Genomic DNA, 15381 nt, shown 5'->3' on the forward strand with positions numbered 1-15381 from the left:
AAATATCGTGATAATATCGTATCGTGGCGTCTCTGGAGGTTCCCACCCCTGATGGATCTTATCAATCAGAATCAGAATCAGCTTTATTGGCCACATTTGTGCGCACACAAGGAATCTATTGACAGTTTTTTTTGGTTACCAAACAAATGATGCCTGAAGCAAGAAAGCAACTGATGAAGGTCATGAATCAGATGAGCCACATTATGTATAAAGCAACAATAAAGGATTAAAAAGATGTACTTTCTACTGATGTTTTGCTATTTTGATCAGTTTATGTAAATAGTTCATGTTAGTGCCAACAACTTTCCTTCTTTCAATACTCAAGACTGCTTCATTTGTCCTGCTTCATTTGTCCATTTGTCCATGGACACAAAGCCATACATACCACCAAGCACAAACACAATACATGACATAGACGATTAGAATTAAGATACAAACCCCATAAAACATCAAGGTCCTTCTTAACATGGAGTATATGTAGGAGACTGACAGATATGGGAATGAATGAGTTCTTCTATCTATTCTGATATATTGTCTTGTTTTTTGACTGGAACCCTGTCGCGTCGTCCGGATGGGAGCAGCTGGTAGTGGGAGTGAAAGACATGTGCATACAAGCTGCCTGCATACTGCCTTTACTCTCACTGACTTCACTGCACCAGGGGGCGCCAAGTTGCAGGACTGTGGAGAGTTGAATAATCATTTCACTGACATATTAGGCAGTCAGCCTGTGATCTTCAGCATCGGCACTATACTATAACTATACTATCAAAAGTATCTAAGACAAACAAGGAGAGAGTCACGTCCATGACACATTTAATCCACTTATCAGCATCAGTCTTTTCACATTCTCAAAAGTATTTAATACTTGAACCAACAAACACAACCTTTTTAGTTACAATAGTCAGTGACCACTACAGTGTAATTATGCAGACTAAATTAAAACATCATGCTAAAAAAGGGAAAATGCAATGAATATCCCTCTATCCGTAAATCCATTTATGAAATATGCACAAATGTAGATGTAGTTGAGTCAGTACCACCCGGTCAGACTGTTGACAACTTGCTGTGTGTTTAATAGAGTAGGTAATAAATGACAAGGCTGTCCCCACAGTCATTCACCTGCCAGCTATTGGTCACAGGCTGACAGCGAGAAGGGGATTTAGTGGTTTTGCGTTCATTCGGTGCAAGACTTCTCCCGCAGCACAGCTCGGAGGTTTTCCCGAGTGTTATCTCAAGGATGAAGGTTGATATCCATAATCACATTTTACCAAAGGAGTGGCCAGATCTGAAGCAGGTAGGCACTCTGAGATTTTTGTTACAGCCCCTAATGTTGAGCCTTGAGTACACACAATTTATGGGCTGGATCTAATTCTGTGCAGTTCAGTGGGTTGGAAAAAAACCACCTTTGCTTGCTGCTTTCCTGTCTCGTGCAGAGGTCTTTTAATTCAGCACTAAAATAAAAGAGACATTTCCCACTGCACTGCCAGTGAGCACACATAAGTCACTGCTCTCTATGGTTGGTTAAACTTTAATCAATAGGTGGCACTGGCCTTACCTTATCAGATCCTGCTCTTATGTCTTTGTCACAGTGGAGGCTTGGCTTTGGCTAATGATTTCCCAGATTTAGAGCTGGACCGGACACATGGCTGCATTTTTCTTTCTTTCTTTTACCTGTCCTTCTTTCTTACTTTCTTTCTAGTTTTAGATAACATATGTAACACACGCTAGTATAATTTACAGCCAATACAGTACAGTGCATTTACATACACTCACTATTCTTTAAGGGTCACTAATGACACGTTTGTATGAAGTTCTAATAAAACTTGGTAGGAAGTCATCTTACGTTTTTGTGAGAGACTGCCTCTTACACTTTCCTGGATCCAAAACAGAGAGTTAAGTTAAACTTCTTATTAGCGCTGCTGTTGCACTGGTATGCATTTATTTCAAGAAAGAAGATGGCTGCAAGACGGAGACAGTGAACTGTTTAGTATCTCTATATCTGTCCATCCATCTCTTTAACTACACGACATCTCTGATGGGCAGGATTATGAAATGGGCCTTTACTGGCTGTGTTGCTCAAGTAGATCATTTGTGGCTTCATCTGTATGCAGAAGAGTCTGAATCTTCAGATTGGATTCACTCTTGATTTATTCGGGGGCATTGCATTGGTGTGGGTACATTAAACCCTTGTAGATATAATAATACAGTCAATAGTCAACAATGCTGTTGTTTAGATAAGGATTTCATATTTCAAAATTAAATATGTAAAAGTGTACAATGTCGCATGTGTTTCAGAGATATGGATACGATGGGTTTGTCCAACTTCAACATCACTGCAAGGTGAGTCAGTGTGCAAATATGCAGATATACTGTGTTGTTTCTGTGCATGAGTACAAAGGGCACAGGTACAGGCGCACGTATGCAAGTGTACTGTGCAATACGCAGTGCACACAGCAGCGTCTTCCCTCACTGCACGCCCCACCCTCTGGACCTGTCACACTGCTCCATGTGAGCAGCTGCAGAAATCAGCATGGTGCCACTGCATCAGCAAAGAGATTCACTTCAAACACAGCAGCCACACACCAGCACACTAAGCACTCTGGGAGCTGAGAGACTGGATGCAACTTTTTTTTTTTTTTGCTGATAAAAGCTAAATCTGCCGTCTGCTGCCATCATGCGGTTGAATTTGGAACAGTTACCAAATCCAAAACACACCCACAAGCCATAAAATCACTGAGTAAAGTGGCCCCAAAGGTGGACAGATGCTACCATGGAGAACCAGTGAGCATGTTGCAGTCATATAAAGATATAACAGTGGTATAAATGTTCTGTTCCAGGGTGAAGCAAACATGATGAAGGATGGCAATCTGTTCCGGGTGATTCAAGAAAACTGCTGGGATGCGAATGCGCGCATACAAGACATGGACCAACATGGTACATGTCATGCACAGACATGTGTTTCTATAACTGAAAAACACAAGGGCCATGACTTTTCATCCCATTCATAACTAAAATTAGGTTTCCCTGCCTCATATTCAGGTGTGACGGTTCAAGTCCTTTCTACTGTTCCTGTGATGTTCAGTTACTGGGTGAGTCAATTAGGTCAAAAACATTGCAGCTATGGCATTACGATGGAGTGTTATGTGCCTAAAGTAAATACTTAAGTTAAAATAGGTGTTAAATGACTCTATATTCCAACAGTTATCACTGATCCTGAGTAAAATGATTGAGTGTCAGTCTAAATGTCAAATGAGAAGTCAAAATTCCACAAAGAGGTAGTCTGTGCTTGTGAGTTTAGGCTAGTGGTTCATGAAGTGACATAGGGAGGGGAACGTTAAGGAAAATGCGGCGGTGATGAGAAAGGAAGACAAATATATAAGAATGAAGCCGTAATACAACATTACGGATGTCAACTTCCATAAAACACCAAGGAGAAAGACTAAGAAGAAGAATGGCTGCAAAGGAGAGTAATTAAGTCAAAAGATGACATCACTGATAGCAGCTTTAAAGCTCTAGCATGTTACTAGCATGTGGGAGGGTTTATTGGCAGACATCGAATATACTACCTATGAATATGTCTCTGTAACTGTATTACAAAACACCTTCTTGCTCACGATGCTGCTTATCGGTCTTTGTTTTTTCTCCAGTGTCATTGGCATCAACACCACAAACGAGCACATGGAGTAAAATGCATAACGACGACCACAGCTACATTTCCCTGAATAATTTTATTATTTTGGTTGCAGGCCAAACCTCACGACACACTGGATCTCTGCATCATTTTAAATGACAATTTGGCCGAGACAGTGCGTAGCCACCCCAAAAGGTTTGTGGGCCTTGGAACGCTGCCCATGCAAGCTCCTGACTTGGCCGTACTGGAGATGAGGCGCTGTGTAAAAGAGCTGGGCTTCCCTGGGGTGCAGATCGGCTCTCATATCAACAACTGGGACCTCAATGCCCCTGAACTCTATCCTTTCTATGCTGTGAGACACTCCATACTATAATATATGGTTTTATTATACCCTTATGAGTTTAGTGGTATTAGATACAAATATGCATAATGCAGATATTACACTGGTTGGACTAAAGACAACAGCCGCTTTCTTTTGTATTTCTCCTTCCTGGAGAAATTCCGATCTTGCACTGTTCCCTCCCCACAGGAAGCTGAGGAGCTGGGCTGCTCCATATTTGTTCACCCATGGGACATGCAGACAGATGGCAGGATGGCTAAGTATTGGCTGCCCTGGCTGGTGGGTAAGGAAGATGGAATAGGAGCACAAGTGGAAAATCTATATTGTCTGTACTCTACTGTATATTGCCTGTAGTGTAACATTTTCTCGCGAGAAACCGCGGAAATAGAGCCGTGTCTCATTACAGTATTTCTGTCGCGCAGCAATAACATCATATCTACTATGGTAAAATGTAATTTATAACGCTATCAAAACCAGATAATCACATTACTAAATACGTTTACAATCCCTTCATTGCCGTGGGTTTTCTTTGAGCAGCTTTTGTGTCACATTTGATGAAATTACTTCCACTTGTAACCAATAATGCATATGCGTCGCAATGATGCTACTGATGTATTACATTGACAAGACATTTAATTATAATGTGCAAAGAAAACTTGTATTTTTTGGTCTTTCCCATGACAAAGGCATGCCCTCTGAGACAACCATGGCTATTTGCTCGATGATATTTGGAGGCATCTTCGAGAGATTCCCTAAACTGAAAGTCTGCTTTGCTCATGGAGGTACAGAGGAGACCTGGTTTTGCCTGTGCATTTTAAATGCAGTACATTAAAGCTATAATAGAATAATATAAGCTCTTGGGTGTTTGCCTCATTTGAGGTTCAGATATTGTTTGACAATTAATACGTATTTTCTATTTCATTGTGATTACAGGTGGCTCTTTCCCATTCACCATTGGCAGAATCGAACACGGGCACACGGTCCGACCAGACCTGTGCGCGGTTGACAACAAGATCAGTCCACGGAAATACCTTGGGTCTTTCTACACAGATTCGCTAGTTCACGATCCCACTGCCCTCAAGCTGCTTGTAGATGTTATTGGAAAAGTGAGCTTTATTACTTTACTTGTGGTCAGAGAGCGTTCCATTAAAAAGACAAAGGAGCAGTTAGAGTTTTGAGCAGGTAGAGTAGAGTTCGTTAGTACTAGTCTGACGACATCAAAAGTGTTTTTCTATTATAATAATAATAATAATAATAATAATGATTGAATCCTACAAAATAGGCCCACCAGATAAATAAAGTCTTAAAATGCCCTCAGGTGTACACTGAATCTCAGCAGAGTATGAATACAAATGTTGTTCTCTCTCTCCTAACCCAAGTCTAATCTCCAGATGTCAGAGTGAGCCCGTGTGAGAACACAGCAGGAGATACTCTGAAAGATCCATAGTGAGTGAATGGGAACATCATACAAGAGTCAGATATTAAAGTCAGACTCCATCCCCTCGCATAGATCCTCTAGAGATGCTCCTGCTAGTGTGAATTTGTCTCACCCACACATTCGCCCACTGGGTCCATCATAACATGTAATCGGCACACACTGGAGAATGTCCACACCCAATTCTCTAGACAAGTTGGCTTTTTTTAGGGTTCTTCTGTTGTGTGAATGCAGTGGTATTCTTTACAGTGACTCCACTCATAACAGTTACTATTCCTGCTTTCATCACTTTGGCATAAAGAAAACCATCAATGTGTTTCATACAGTAATCGTATTTTAAGTTCACACGTTATAGCCTATGAATTCCTCTTTCAGAATAAAGTAATGCTGGGAACAGATTATCCATTTCCACTTGGAGAGCTTCAGCCTGGATCACTGATTGAATCCATGGATGAGTTTGATGAAACATTAAAGGTAATGACATTTGATGATTGTCATTGATTTGTATTAGTCTCCTTCACTCAGTAAAAATATTGGCAACAATAACACTCTTCATTCTAACACACGGCCAGGTGCAAAATGCTTGACAGGAAGACAATTCTGCTAGTGTTCAATAGTAAAAAAAAAAAAAAAATGTTTTCCACTGATGTGTATTCCTTTCTTTTGCAGGACAAATTGCTTGCTGAAAATGCACTGGAATTCTTGGGACTAAAGCGAGAACAATTTGAATAAAAATTTTGAATAAAGATCTGAAATACACCCAGTGATTTTGTGCAATGTCTTCATTTATAGTTATATAGCGGTTTAAAAATAATTAAATAGTTAACAATTTTACTGTCAGTATTTCTTGAGCTTGTTCAAATAGCATAAACCAAGTATTTGTACTTCTGTACTTTACCAAGTACAGAATGTGATCATTCCAAATATCTGTAATGTTAAATGGAATGTATTGTCCTTTTCTGTTACAAGTTATTTATTTAATCATTGGCCTAGATACATAATATATGTGGCAATGTTTTTTGTTGTTTTTTTTAAAAGCAACACTACTTCTTCTGATTATAATAATTTCCAGCAGGTTGTACACTGAGAGGTGTAGGTGTAATGCTGCCCTCCACAGGACAAAATGATTCTAGCCGAAGTTCCAACTTCTCAGCAACACCATCATTTAATTAAAGGTAAATGTGGTGTCACTGCGGAAAATATGCCTCAATGAAAGCAGACTTTTGATGACTTCTTTTAAGTCTTTTTTTAACTGAACTCTAAATTGCTGGACCTACATGTAATTCTGTCAGTTTGTCTCTCTGACTATCATCAAATTTACACATATCTCAGTTTTTCTACCACAGAGATTCTGCTGCAAAGTGAACGCCCCATCAGAAAAGCCATTATTTTACAGGTCCAATAGCCTTAGAAAAAGCTTTACATTATTTACACAAGGGCCTTGCTTTAGGGAAGCTGCCATGTTACTACAATAGCCCAGACAAACAAAGACAAATAAAGACAAATTATATTGTAACGGCTACAATATTATCTCAAGTATGGGAGGGTCAGTGTAGTTCTCACTTTAAGTAGAGGAGTTTCACAGATAGAAGCCACTAATTCTTACATAGTGGACCATTTTACACCCTCATGAATATGCACAATAGTGACATCTCTGTCATGTGTATTGTTCTGTAGTTGAAAATCAACCATCAAACATTTCAGGTTTCTCTCCTGTTCATTCTTTAACCACAGTGATTGACTTAACAATGTTGGTCGAATGCAAATGAATGACTACAACTTAGTTCGCCACAATGAAGTCTCCAACTGTAAAACATGTGGTAACGTTAATAACAAACGAGAACACATGGACAGCAGATTAGCACGAAGGCCCCTACCGTCGAAAAAGCGGTGGTTTCCTGTGCCACCGTGACGTCACACCCGCTTTGCAGATGCCCATCGTAGGGGAGCAATGGCGGCCTGCCGGGGATCCTCGTCCAAGTGGTTCTACACCCGGGAGCAGCTCGAAAGCACGCCGTCTCGTCGATGCGGGGTAGAACCAGACCGGGAGCTCTCTTACAGACAGCAGGCGGCGAATCTGATCCAAGACATGGGCCAGAGACTCAATGTGTATCCTTTGTAAACAAACTTGGTCCTCGGTTAGGCTGGAAGTTGACATGGCGCTAGCAGTTGATGCGGGCCCGTAAATGTGAGCTCGCGTTAAACCGTCCGCTGCGGTTTTCCACTTTTAATGTCCTACTGTTTAATGTCAATGTGGAACCTCTGGGTCGTAACTTGACGTGTTGCTTTGCGCAAATACAGCACGTTAGCTGGCTAGCCGAAGATTCATGGTTGAAAGGCCATTAGCAGCTGTTGCTAACCACGCTTCAGCTTATGTAAAGCAGCTCCAACATTTTGAACCCAACTCGGCACAAGTCACCAAATAGTAACGCTCCCAATTAGGCCACATAAGGTAGCGTTTTCTTTTGTGTCATATTTCTATTTTGCTTTAGCGCCAGTACAGTTAGCTCAAAGCTAAGACTGCTTCATTGCCATGACTCTGGTTCAGATGCTAACTTTGCTCTGAGCGTCTTTGCCCTGTGGCAGGGGCTCTTATATAGCCATGTGATTAGCGTCGTCGTGCAGGAAAATAGCAAATATTCACTGATTTAAATCAAGCATTGACCATAGTTGTCCTTAACTCACCTTCTAGCTCCCAACTCACAATAAATACAGCCATTGTTTACATGCATAGGTTTTATATGCACCACTCTTTCACCAAATTCCATAGAAATGTAAGTATGCAGTTACATAACCTGCAACCTGGTATCAGTTCAAGACTTCAGTGAAGTCATTCTTGTGGTAGTTTGGCTATGGATTGTAATAACGTGATGCTTTTTGTACAGATAATATCTCCAACCACATTATTCTTGGCTGCTAAAGTGGAAGAGCAACCCCGGAAACTCGAACATGTGATCAAAGTGGCACATGCTTGCTTAAATCCTCAAGAACCACCGATGGACACTAAAAGTAACGTAAGTTTGGGAACTCTGCATTTTGTATAGTGTAAAGCTGTTTCCCTTTTTCCTTCCCTAGATCTATCTTCCCAGTTCTCAGTGGTCAAGGTTTGTGTGTGTACCGTATAACTGGCTGTGATACATCCTCTCGCTCTTTATAAAGAGCCTTATTTCTTTTGCTCATATGGCCTGCTGTTGGTGTGTAACAAACACCTCCACGTACATAAAAATCAACAATAAAACAAGCCTCTCTGCTTGGAGTTGTGTCCACTTGAAATCAGATGTTAGAGGGATAGATTAATAGACTCATTACAATTGTGTTGTAATGACTGTCTATCAAACTTCAGGCATACCTCCAGCAAGCTCAAGAGCTGGTGATACTTGAATCCATAGTGCTGCAGACCCTGGGTAAGTAGTGGTGACTGGAGTGGATGACGTGTGAGAGAGAGAGAGAGCTCTTTTGTTTTTCATGGTCATTATTATCTTTGGCTTTATTATTATCAATAAGAGTAGTGCTCTTGATAAGTCTTGATTTGTATCTATCACAGCCTGTTCAGATTTACCAGCTACTGTAATATGTATTTTGTCGAAATATGTATTATGTTAAGGTGACATGTCATTCTTTTGGTGTTAACATTAGTCTTGGGCAGTGGCATGGATTTAATTTATTGATTACACTTAGTACTGAGAGATGTAATCCATGGTGAACGTGGCCACAGCCGAGTTGATTGCGCCCAATTTTTAACATTAACAACATTTATAATTCGCTTGAGTTGTAGTGCAAATTCCCTACAGGAATCTGAGTTGACATTTTCAATTTCCAAATGAACGCCAGATGTCAAAATGACATGTCACCTCCCAACAGTGTTTGTGTTGATCTCACCTGTCATGTATTTTGTTCCAGGCTTTGAAATTACTATTGATCACCCACACACTGATGTGGTGAAATGTTCCCAGCTAGTGAGAGGTAGAGGCTTCCTTCTTTGCTCTTTGTGCCCTCTGGTCTTGTTTGTCCCACCTCAAATAAGGGTGGGGAGGGGGGGTGAAAACCTTGCTGACTTGGTTACATGACCACAAGCCTTGTTCTTTTTGATGACCCCTTTTTTTTAACACATAATTGATAACAATCGACACTTATTAGGCAAAGTCCGAGACTGAATTTTGAATATTTCATTGAGTTTTGCCATTTTTGTTCCAAGGACAGACAGCAGGTACTTCATTCTTAACAAATATATGAATGAATTACATTATTGCATTGAACTCCACTGCCCAGTTATTTGTCTTCATTTTTTGCTTTGTGCGATTTGTCAAAGTGAATATTTGTGAATTTCAAAATGTTGAACCCGTTTTCAGTGTTTCAGTCTTGGTCTTTGCTTAAAAAGTGCAATGAAAATGTATTTAAAAAAAATTTCCTAATGATAATAAATAAATGCTCATTCTTTTTTTTTATCTCTCTCTGTCTGTTTTTCTCTTTGTCTCTCACAGCAAGCAAGGATCTGGCACAGACTTCCTATTTCATGGCTACCAACAGGTTGTTATCCTGCCCCTCCTTTGTTGCACTTTGACTGCACACCATAGCTTCCTGTAATGCAGGGTACCCTTTCGGTGTCCAACGGGCCCTACTTGCGCTGGCGGTTGTTGGGACGCTTGCCCCCACCCCCTAAGCTCCACTCCTTCATTTAAAGGAAGCCGGACAGGTGGCTTGGGTGGCTTGTAGTGTTACCGGCCCCAGTCGCAGTGCGGTGTATTGTACAAGGGACCATGTGTTGGCACAGATGGGTTGAATGCAAGATGTGAAGTGTAGTGGTGCGCTTGAAACCCACATGTTTGTTCGGTTGCGAAAAAGTGCATAAATCTAAAAGAGAAAGACACTTTGGTAGCCTGAATAGCAGCTAAAGATTTCACGATGTAAACATTTCTCATAGAGGTCCTTCCGGTAAGTACCACAAATTAATTTTATACATTTTTTTTCTTTTTTCAATTATTTGAAAATGTATAATCTCCAGATATTTTTAACTTTTGCAGGATACACACTTGTCTTCCTTCTTGCTCTAGAACACTCTTTTCTACATGTAGTAAATGTTTTAGATGTGTTGAGTAAAGCTTATACATGCCCCTTTAAGGACCTATAAAAAAGCCTTTAAGCGTCTTCTAAATTGATGACAAAATGTATTTATTGACATGTGTCTTAGTGGAAAAAGCGGTCCTTAAAGGGTTTGCTCAAAGCAGGCAGTATTTGCATTAATGTATTTAACATAGCACTTTCACTTGAAGAGTGAAACCTGTTTGAAAACCTACATATTGTTCTCAGTGTTAAAAACAGTCATGAAGAGCTGAACTGCAGACTCCAAACATTGCACAAGGTTGCATTCAGCTTCTACCAAATTGATTTAAAATGCTGCCCCGTGATTTTGATGCTCATACTATTGAAGCTATGTATCACATGAAGCAGTTGAAAGTCTTTTATGATGCTGTGGCAATGTTTAACTATAAAAAAAAAAAAACACAAGTTCTAATGTTAAATAACTGATCTTCTATTTATTTGTGAGATTGTTTCCACCTTGATAATAAAGAAGCAAAGCCTTAGTAATTTTTAAAACGTTTAAGTAGCAGCTAGTCTAGATTTTAGGACTCATTATTTTAATAGTAACCCCTGACCTGTTTTTCATAATGTCAGATGTGATAGGAGTGGCCAGTTATGCTCTATATGCCTTATAGCTCACATGTGTATCCCTAACTTAGCAGAACTGATGAAGTTGCTGCAGTAAATTTGTAATTGATGAGATTTGTATCCTTTTTAACACAGTCCAAAGACAGAAACTCTCAGGTTTATAGGAGCAACCACCCATGACCACATGTCATGGGTGGCCTCAAGGCTCAGTCCATTTCACAGTGGGCAGACTACATCTAACTCACTTCCCTCATGATTAAACCAGCTTAGTTCCTTGAAACAAGTTGATGTCTTGCAATAAATTCCAGTTATTTTCCATGTACACCAATAATTATATCCTGCCACTTTACATAAATGCAACTTGTATTGTTATGCCTATAGTGATGTTACATTATAGGACCAAGTCTAATGTAACACGATCAAATTATGGCCTTTTGCAACCAGTGCCACCAGTAAATTAAACCTGTCTGCTCCTTCTTGTGTTTTTTTCTCTTTTCTCCACATATGGGACCAATTGTGACCTCACCTGGCCTCAACTAATTCACTTCCATTCATATACTCGCATAAATTACACACACTCATCACTCACACATTCACTCACACACTATGCAGTCTACACCTTACAACCTTCTGCCTCCAGCACAAGCCCACGGTCATCTCTTGTGTTTGCATCCATCTGGCATGCAAATGGTCCAACTGGGAGATCCCAGTTTCCACTGATGGGAAACACTGGTGGGAGTATGTGGACACCTCGGTCACCCTTGAGCTGCTTGATGGTGAGATGGAATACATGTTTTACTTCCCTGATTTATTACAGCTAATAAATGTAACTTGCAGCAGCATCTAATACTGTGTGTACCTCAAATTGGCATAGTACATTTTCCTAATATTTGCAAGTCTTGCAAGTGTTAAGTTTGTGGCATCATACGTGTTCAATAACAGTGTTCATGTCTTGTACTTCCAGAGTTGACCCATGAGTTTCTGCAGATTTTGGAGAAGACCCCCAGCCGGTTAAAGCGGATACGCAACTGGAGGGTACAACACATTTTTGTACATTTAATTTTTTTTTTTTTAAACCAGCCTTGACAAAGTTCCTAAATGCAGTTCTGAAAATGGCTAAAACACATTGAAACAATCAAATCTCTCTCTGCCCTCCTAGGCAACGCAAGCTGCCAAAAAGCCTAAGACTGACGGCAGCCAGCTGATGGACAACTCTTTCCCTGGGCCTTCCATTCTCCAAGACCAACATGATTCCATACTTCCTGGAGTTTCCTCCAACTCATGTTTTTCTAAAACTGGCACCACCTTCACCATGTCCATGCCTGGCCAGTCCAGAGATGCAGCCCTGACTCTGGACACCATGGCTGGCATATACAATCCTGCTAGCCACAGTGAATGGCCCCTGGGCAAGCAGAGCCAAGCAGGGTACCTTTCCACCTGTATAAAACAGGAACCCCTCAACATCCCGCTAGATCACGCACTGTCTTTGCAGACCTCCACCTCCTCTTTGCTTCAAAATCCACCCACATTCAAGACTGAGAAAATAGTAGACTTCAACCCTATCAAACAGGAACTGAAGGGAGCTGGAATGAGTAAGAATCAACCACCACCTCAGTCTGCATACCCCCCATCAGCTCAGCCATCACCTGCTCAGAGGCTGTCACTGGACAAATACAGAGAGAAACATGCTATTGAAATGTCTGTCTCAGGGCAGAAACGCCGTCAGGAACAGCACGGAGGAGCATTGGACTGTGACGTGAGGGGAGAAATGTCTTCCTCTTCTACCTATGCACCATCCTCAGTGAGCCACGCAGACCATAGAAAACATTTGCAGCCCAACCAACTGTCCTTTGGTGGGGCTGGCACCACTACTGTGTCCCCAGTGAAAATTAAAGTCCCTTCCTCAAGTTTAGTGCAAGACAGATGTCATCACAGTGACAAACGGGACAAAAGCATGCCTAAACTGCGTCTGGCTTTGCCTGGGGGCTCACAGCTGGACAAAGGCGGGCAACTCGGCAAAGACGAGCTTAAGATGAAGATAAAGGTTTCATCATCGGAGTGCCACAGCTCATCGGATGAAGGCATGGCGGCGACCAACAACAGCAAGAGTAAAAGTTCAAGCTTGCTTGTCGGTAAAGAGAAACACCGAGGAGTGGAACACCACCTCCATCGCCACCACAAGCACACTCATCCTCACACACACAGTGGCAATGGGCGAGGTGGCCCAGAGAGCCAAGGTGGAGGGGGAGGCCTTCTACGGGGCACCCCAGGATTGGTCAGTATGGAGGGTTCGATGCATGCTCATCCTGGATCCACCTCTTTGTCTTCATCCACATCGCGCAAGAGGCAATACCCGGAGGTCAGCCACAACCACCACCCTCCCTCATCCTCAACTACCTGCTCCAAAGTGAGCAAAACCTCCAAGGGTGGCACTGGTGCTGCAGGTATTTCGTCTCTTTCTTCCTCCTCGTTTCCCCCTTGCTCCTCTCCTGTTCTGCAGTGTATCTCATCTGGCTTGCAGCTCTTTGGCTAATCTCCCTCCCTCTGTCCTCCTTCTCTTTATTCTTGTTTCTTCTCCTCCCCTCCTGTCACACCCAGGTGGGCTGCGGACCTCTCAGCAGTACCCTCCTAGTGAATCGCCACATGAAGTGGGTGAGCAGAGACACTGAGTCCACCACTCTGCGGCTATGGCTTCAAACTACCCACAGTTGAGACTTTGAGAACTACACCCCACCTTCTTTTCAAGTGCCCTAGAAAAACAACTTAATCTAATGATGAAGCCTTTATTGCAAGGCAGAAAACATCTCTCCAAAAACAGCATTTATGAAAAAAACAAATAATTATGCTTCCCGACTGACACATCTCTGAGCTGTGATGCTCGGTCCTGTTTTTCTGTTAGTGTGTTAAATTGCTGCTTGGTTATCTTTCCTCCTCAAATGGGTCTAGGAATGTGCAATGTGTGAATGTGAGGGTTTCCATCAGGAGAACCCCATATGGGAAAACTAAAGTATTGCAAGTACTGTAAGTAATTTAAATGAATCAATTTTCTGCAGTTGTATGGAAGGAAGCCAGTGGCCAACTGGAGATGATTTCAAGTTTTGTTTGCTGGCATTCCATTTAGTACTATTGATGGATGCATATATTTTTTTTAGGTGTAAAATTCATCTCCTTAATTACTTTCTTGTCTTGATTTCTTTTTCTAGTTAAGGACTGTGCGTATGATTTGCATGTTTCAATCTTCAAAGGGATATAGAAGAGGAGAGCACTTACTGTTTACAGGAAGTGGGAGATAAATGTACATACGTTTTTTGTATGTTTAATGAAAAAAAAAATTAATCTATACCGTGACTACTCAGGTTTGGAGCTGCTTGTAAGTATAACAAGAATATTATGATACCTATAAAAGACTTATTTTGTTGATCTACTGTTTGGGCATCAGTGTGAATGATTCCAGCATTCCAGTAGTGTGTGTGTGTGTGTGTACTTCTTATAGCCTTCCTGCAGAGGGTGCTGCACTGTGCTTTTCCGTCACAGGAAATATCAGTTGCACTCGCCAACACGGGCACATTAAACACACTGCTACATCACATTTGAGTGATGCTATTTGTACCAAAAAATTATTTTTTTGGACCTTTTAATTAGACCGCAAGATGGATGCCAAAGGTTTTGCCTAAAAAAAGAAAAGAAAAAAAAAGTACAACAGTAGTTTGCCATTAAAGTTTACATAATCTTTTTATTTTGAAGTGCACCAGACTTAATTTCATGACGTGAAGCTGTAGCCCTTTAGATGTCATCCCATATGAGGGATACATGTATTATTCAGTCTGCCATTTACGACGATTGAGGAGGGGAAAAACAAACACTTGTTGATTATTTCCATTCCAGCAACAGCTATGAACACACTGACTATTTGGCCACATGCAAAAACACCAAAACTCAAGCACCTTTAAGTGTGGATGGTGCTTTTCTTTGCAGGTGTCTTCAGCCAATCATTTAGGCTTCTATTTACAGCAATGTATCTGTCAGGACAGGCCTGAAAATCTGTTTTATACATTAAGCACTATATTAAGTGTCGACCCAGTTACCTCTATTTCCGACTCGGATACTCATTTATCTCAACATAACACAGGATAATGCAAGTATAGATCAACATACATACTAAGACTGAGGCTGGAGTGTTTGTACCCTCATTAGGAATTGTACAGTTGGACACTCTTTACATTTTATTTTTCCTTTCAGTGTTGCAAATAAAAGTTGCTGTCATCCTGACACAGTATACAATCTGGTTGATGTTGTTATTTTGTTACA

General features: G+C 41.1%; 4 protein-coding genes across 6 annotated transcripts in view; 3 read left to right on the forward strand and 1 right to left on the reverse strand.

The window, feature by feature from the left end:
• Positions 1–7372, reverse strand: part of LOC131455300 (transmembrane protein 163a-like) — a 60916-nt gene extending 53544 nt beyond the window's left edge. Inside the window, exon 1 of the mRNA XM_058622850.1 lies at positions 7284–7372. The gene's annotated coding sequence lies outside the window, so the exon portion shown is untranslated. The remainder of the gene's footprint in view (positions 1–7283) is intronic.
• Positions 1123–6173, forward strand: acmsd (aminocarboxymuconate semialdehyde decarboxylase). Its single transcript, XM_058622848.1, has 10 exons — positions 1123–1294; positions 2296–2340; positions 2838–2934; positions 3040–3089; positions 3747–3983; positions 4161–4254; positions 4658–4753; positions 4905–5077; positions 5782–5880; positions 6076–6173. The coding sequence occupies exons 1-10, from the start codon at positions 1238–1240 to the stop codon at positions 6136–6138; spliced, it is 1011 nt and encodes a 336-aa protein (XP_058478831.1). The 5' UTR covers positions 1123–1237; the 3' UTR covers positions 6139–6173.
• LOC131455301 (cyclin-T2-like) lies at positions 7358–10020 on the forward strand. 2 transcript variants are annotated; one of them, XM_058622851.1, is made up of 6 exons: positions 7358–7515; positions 8099–8180; positions 8292–8420; positions 8750–8810; positions 9307–9369; positions 9888–10020. In XM_058622851.1, exons 1-6 carry the CDS (start codon positions 7358–7360, stop codon positions 9965–9967), a joined length of 573 nt encoding a protein of 190 aa, XP_058478834.1. In that variant the 3' UTR covers positions 9968–10020. The 2 variants fall into 2 exon arrangements, with proteins under 2 accessions (XP_058478834.1, XP_058478835.1); XM_058622852.1 differs by lacking the exons at positions 8750–8810; positions 9307–9369 and having other exon boundaries at positions 9888–9980.
• A 177-nt stretch (positions 10021–10197) lies between these two features.
• Positions 10198–15354, forward strand: LOC131455297 (cyclin-T2-like). 2 transcript variants are annotated; one of them, XM_058622846.1, is made up of 4 exons: positions 10198–10338; positions 11686–11849; positions 12038–12108; positions 12233–15354. In XM_058622846.1, exon 4 carries the CDS (start codon positions 12278–12280, stop codon positions 13604–13606), a length of 1329 nt encoding a protein of 442 aa, XP_058478829.1. In that variant the 5' UTR covers positions 10198–10338; positions 11686–11849; positions 12038–12108; positions 12233–12277; the 3' UTR covers positions 13607–15354. The 2 variants fall into 2 exon arrangements, with proteins under 2 accessions (XP_058478829.1, XP_058478830.1); XM_058622847.1 differs by lacking the exon at positions 10198–10338 and having other exon boundaries at positions 10345–11849.
• The last annotated feature ends 27 nt before the right edge of the window (positions 15355–15381 follow it).

This window comes from Solea solea, chromosome 2 (genome assembly GCF_958295425.1).
Source record: "Solea solea chromosome 2, fSolSol10.1, whole genome shotgun sequence".
Classification (NCBI taxonomy): domain Eukaryota; kingdom Metazoa; phylum Chordata; class Actinopteri; order Pleuronectiformes; family Soleidae; genus Solea; species Solea solea.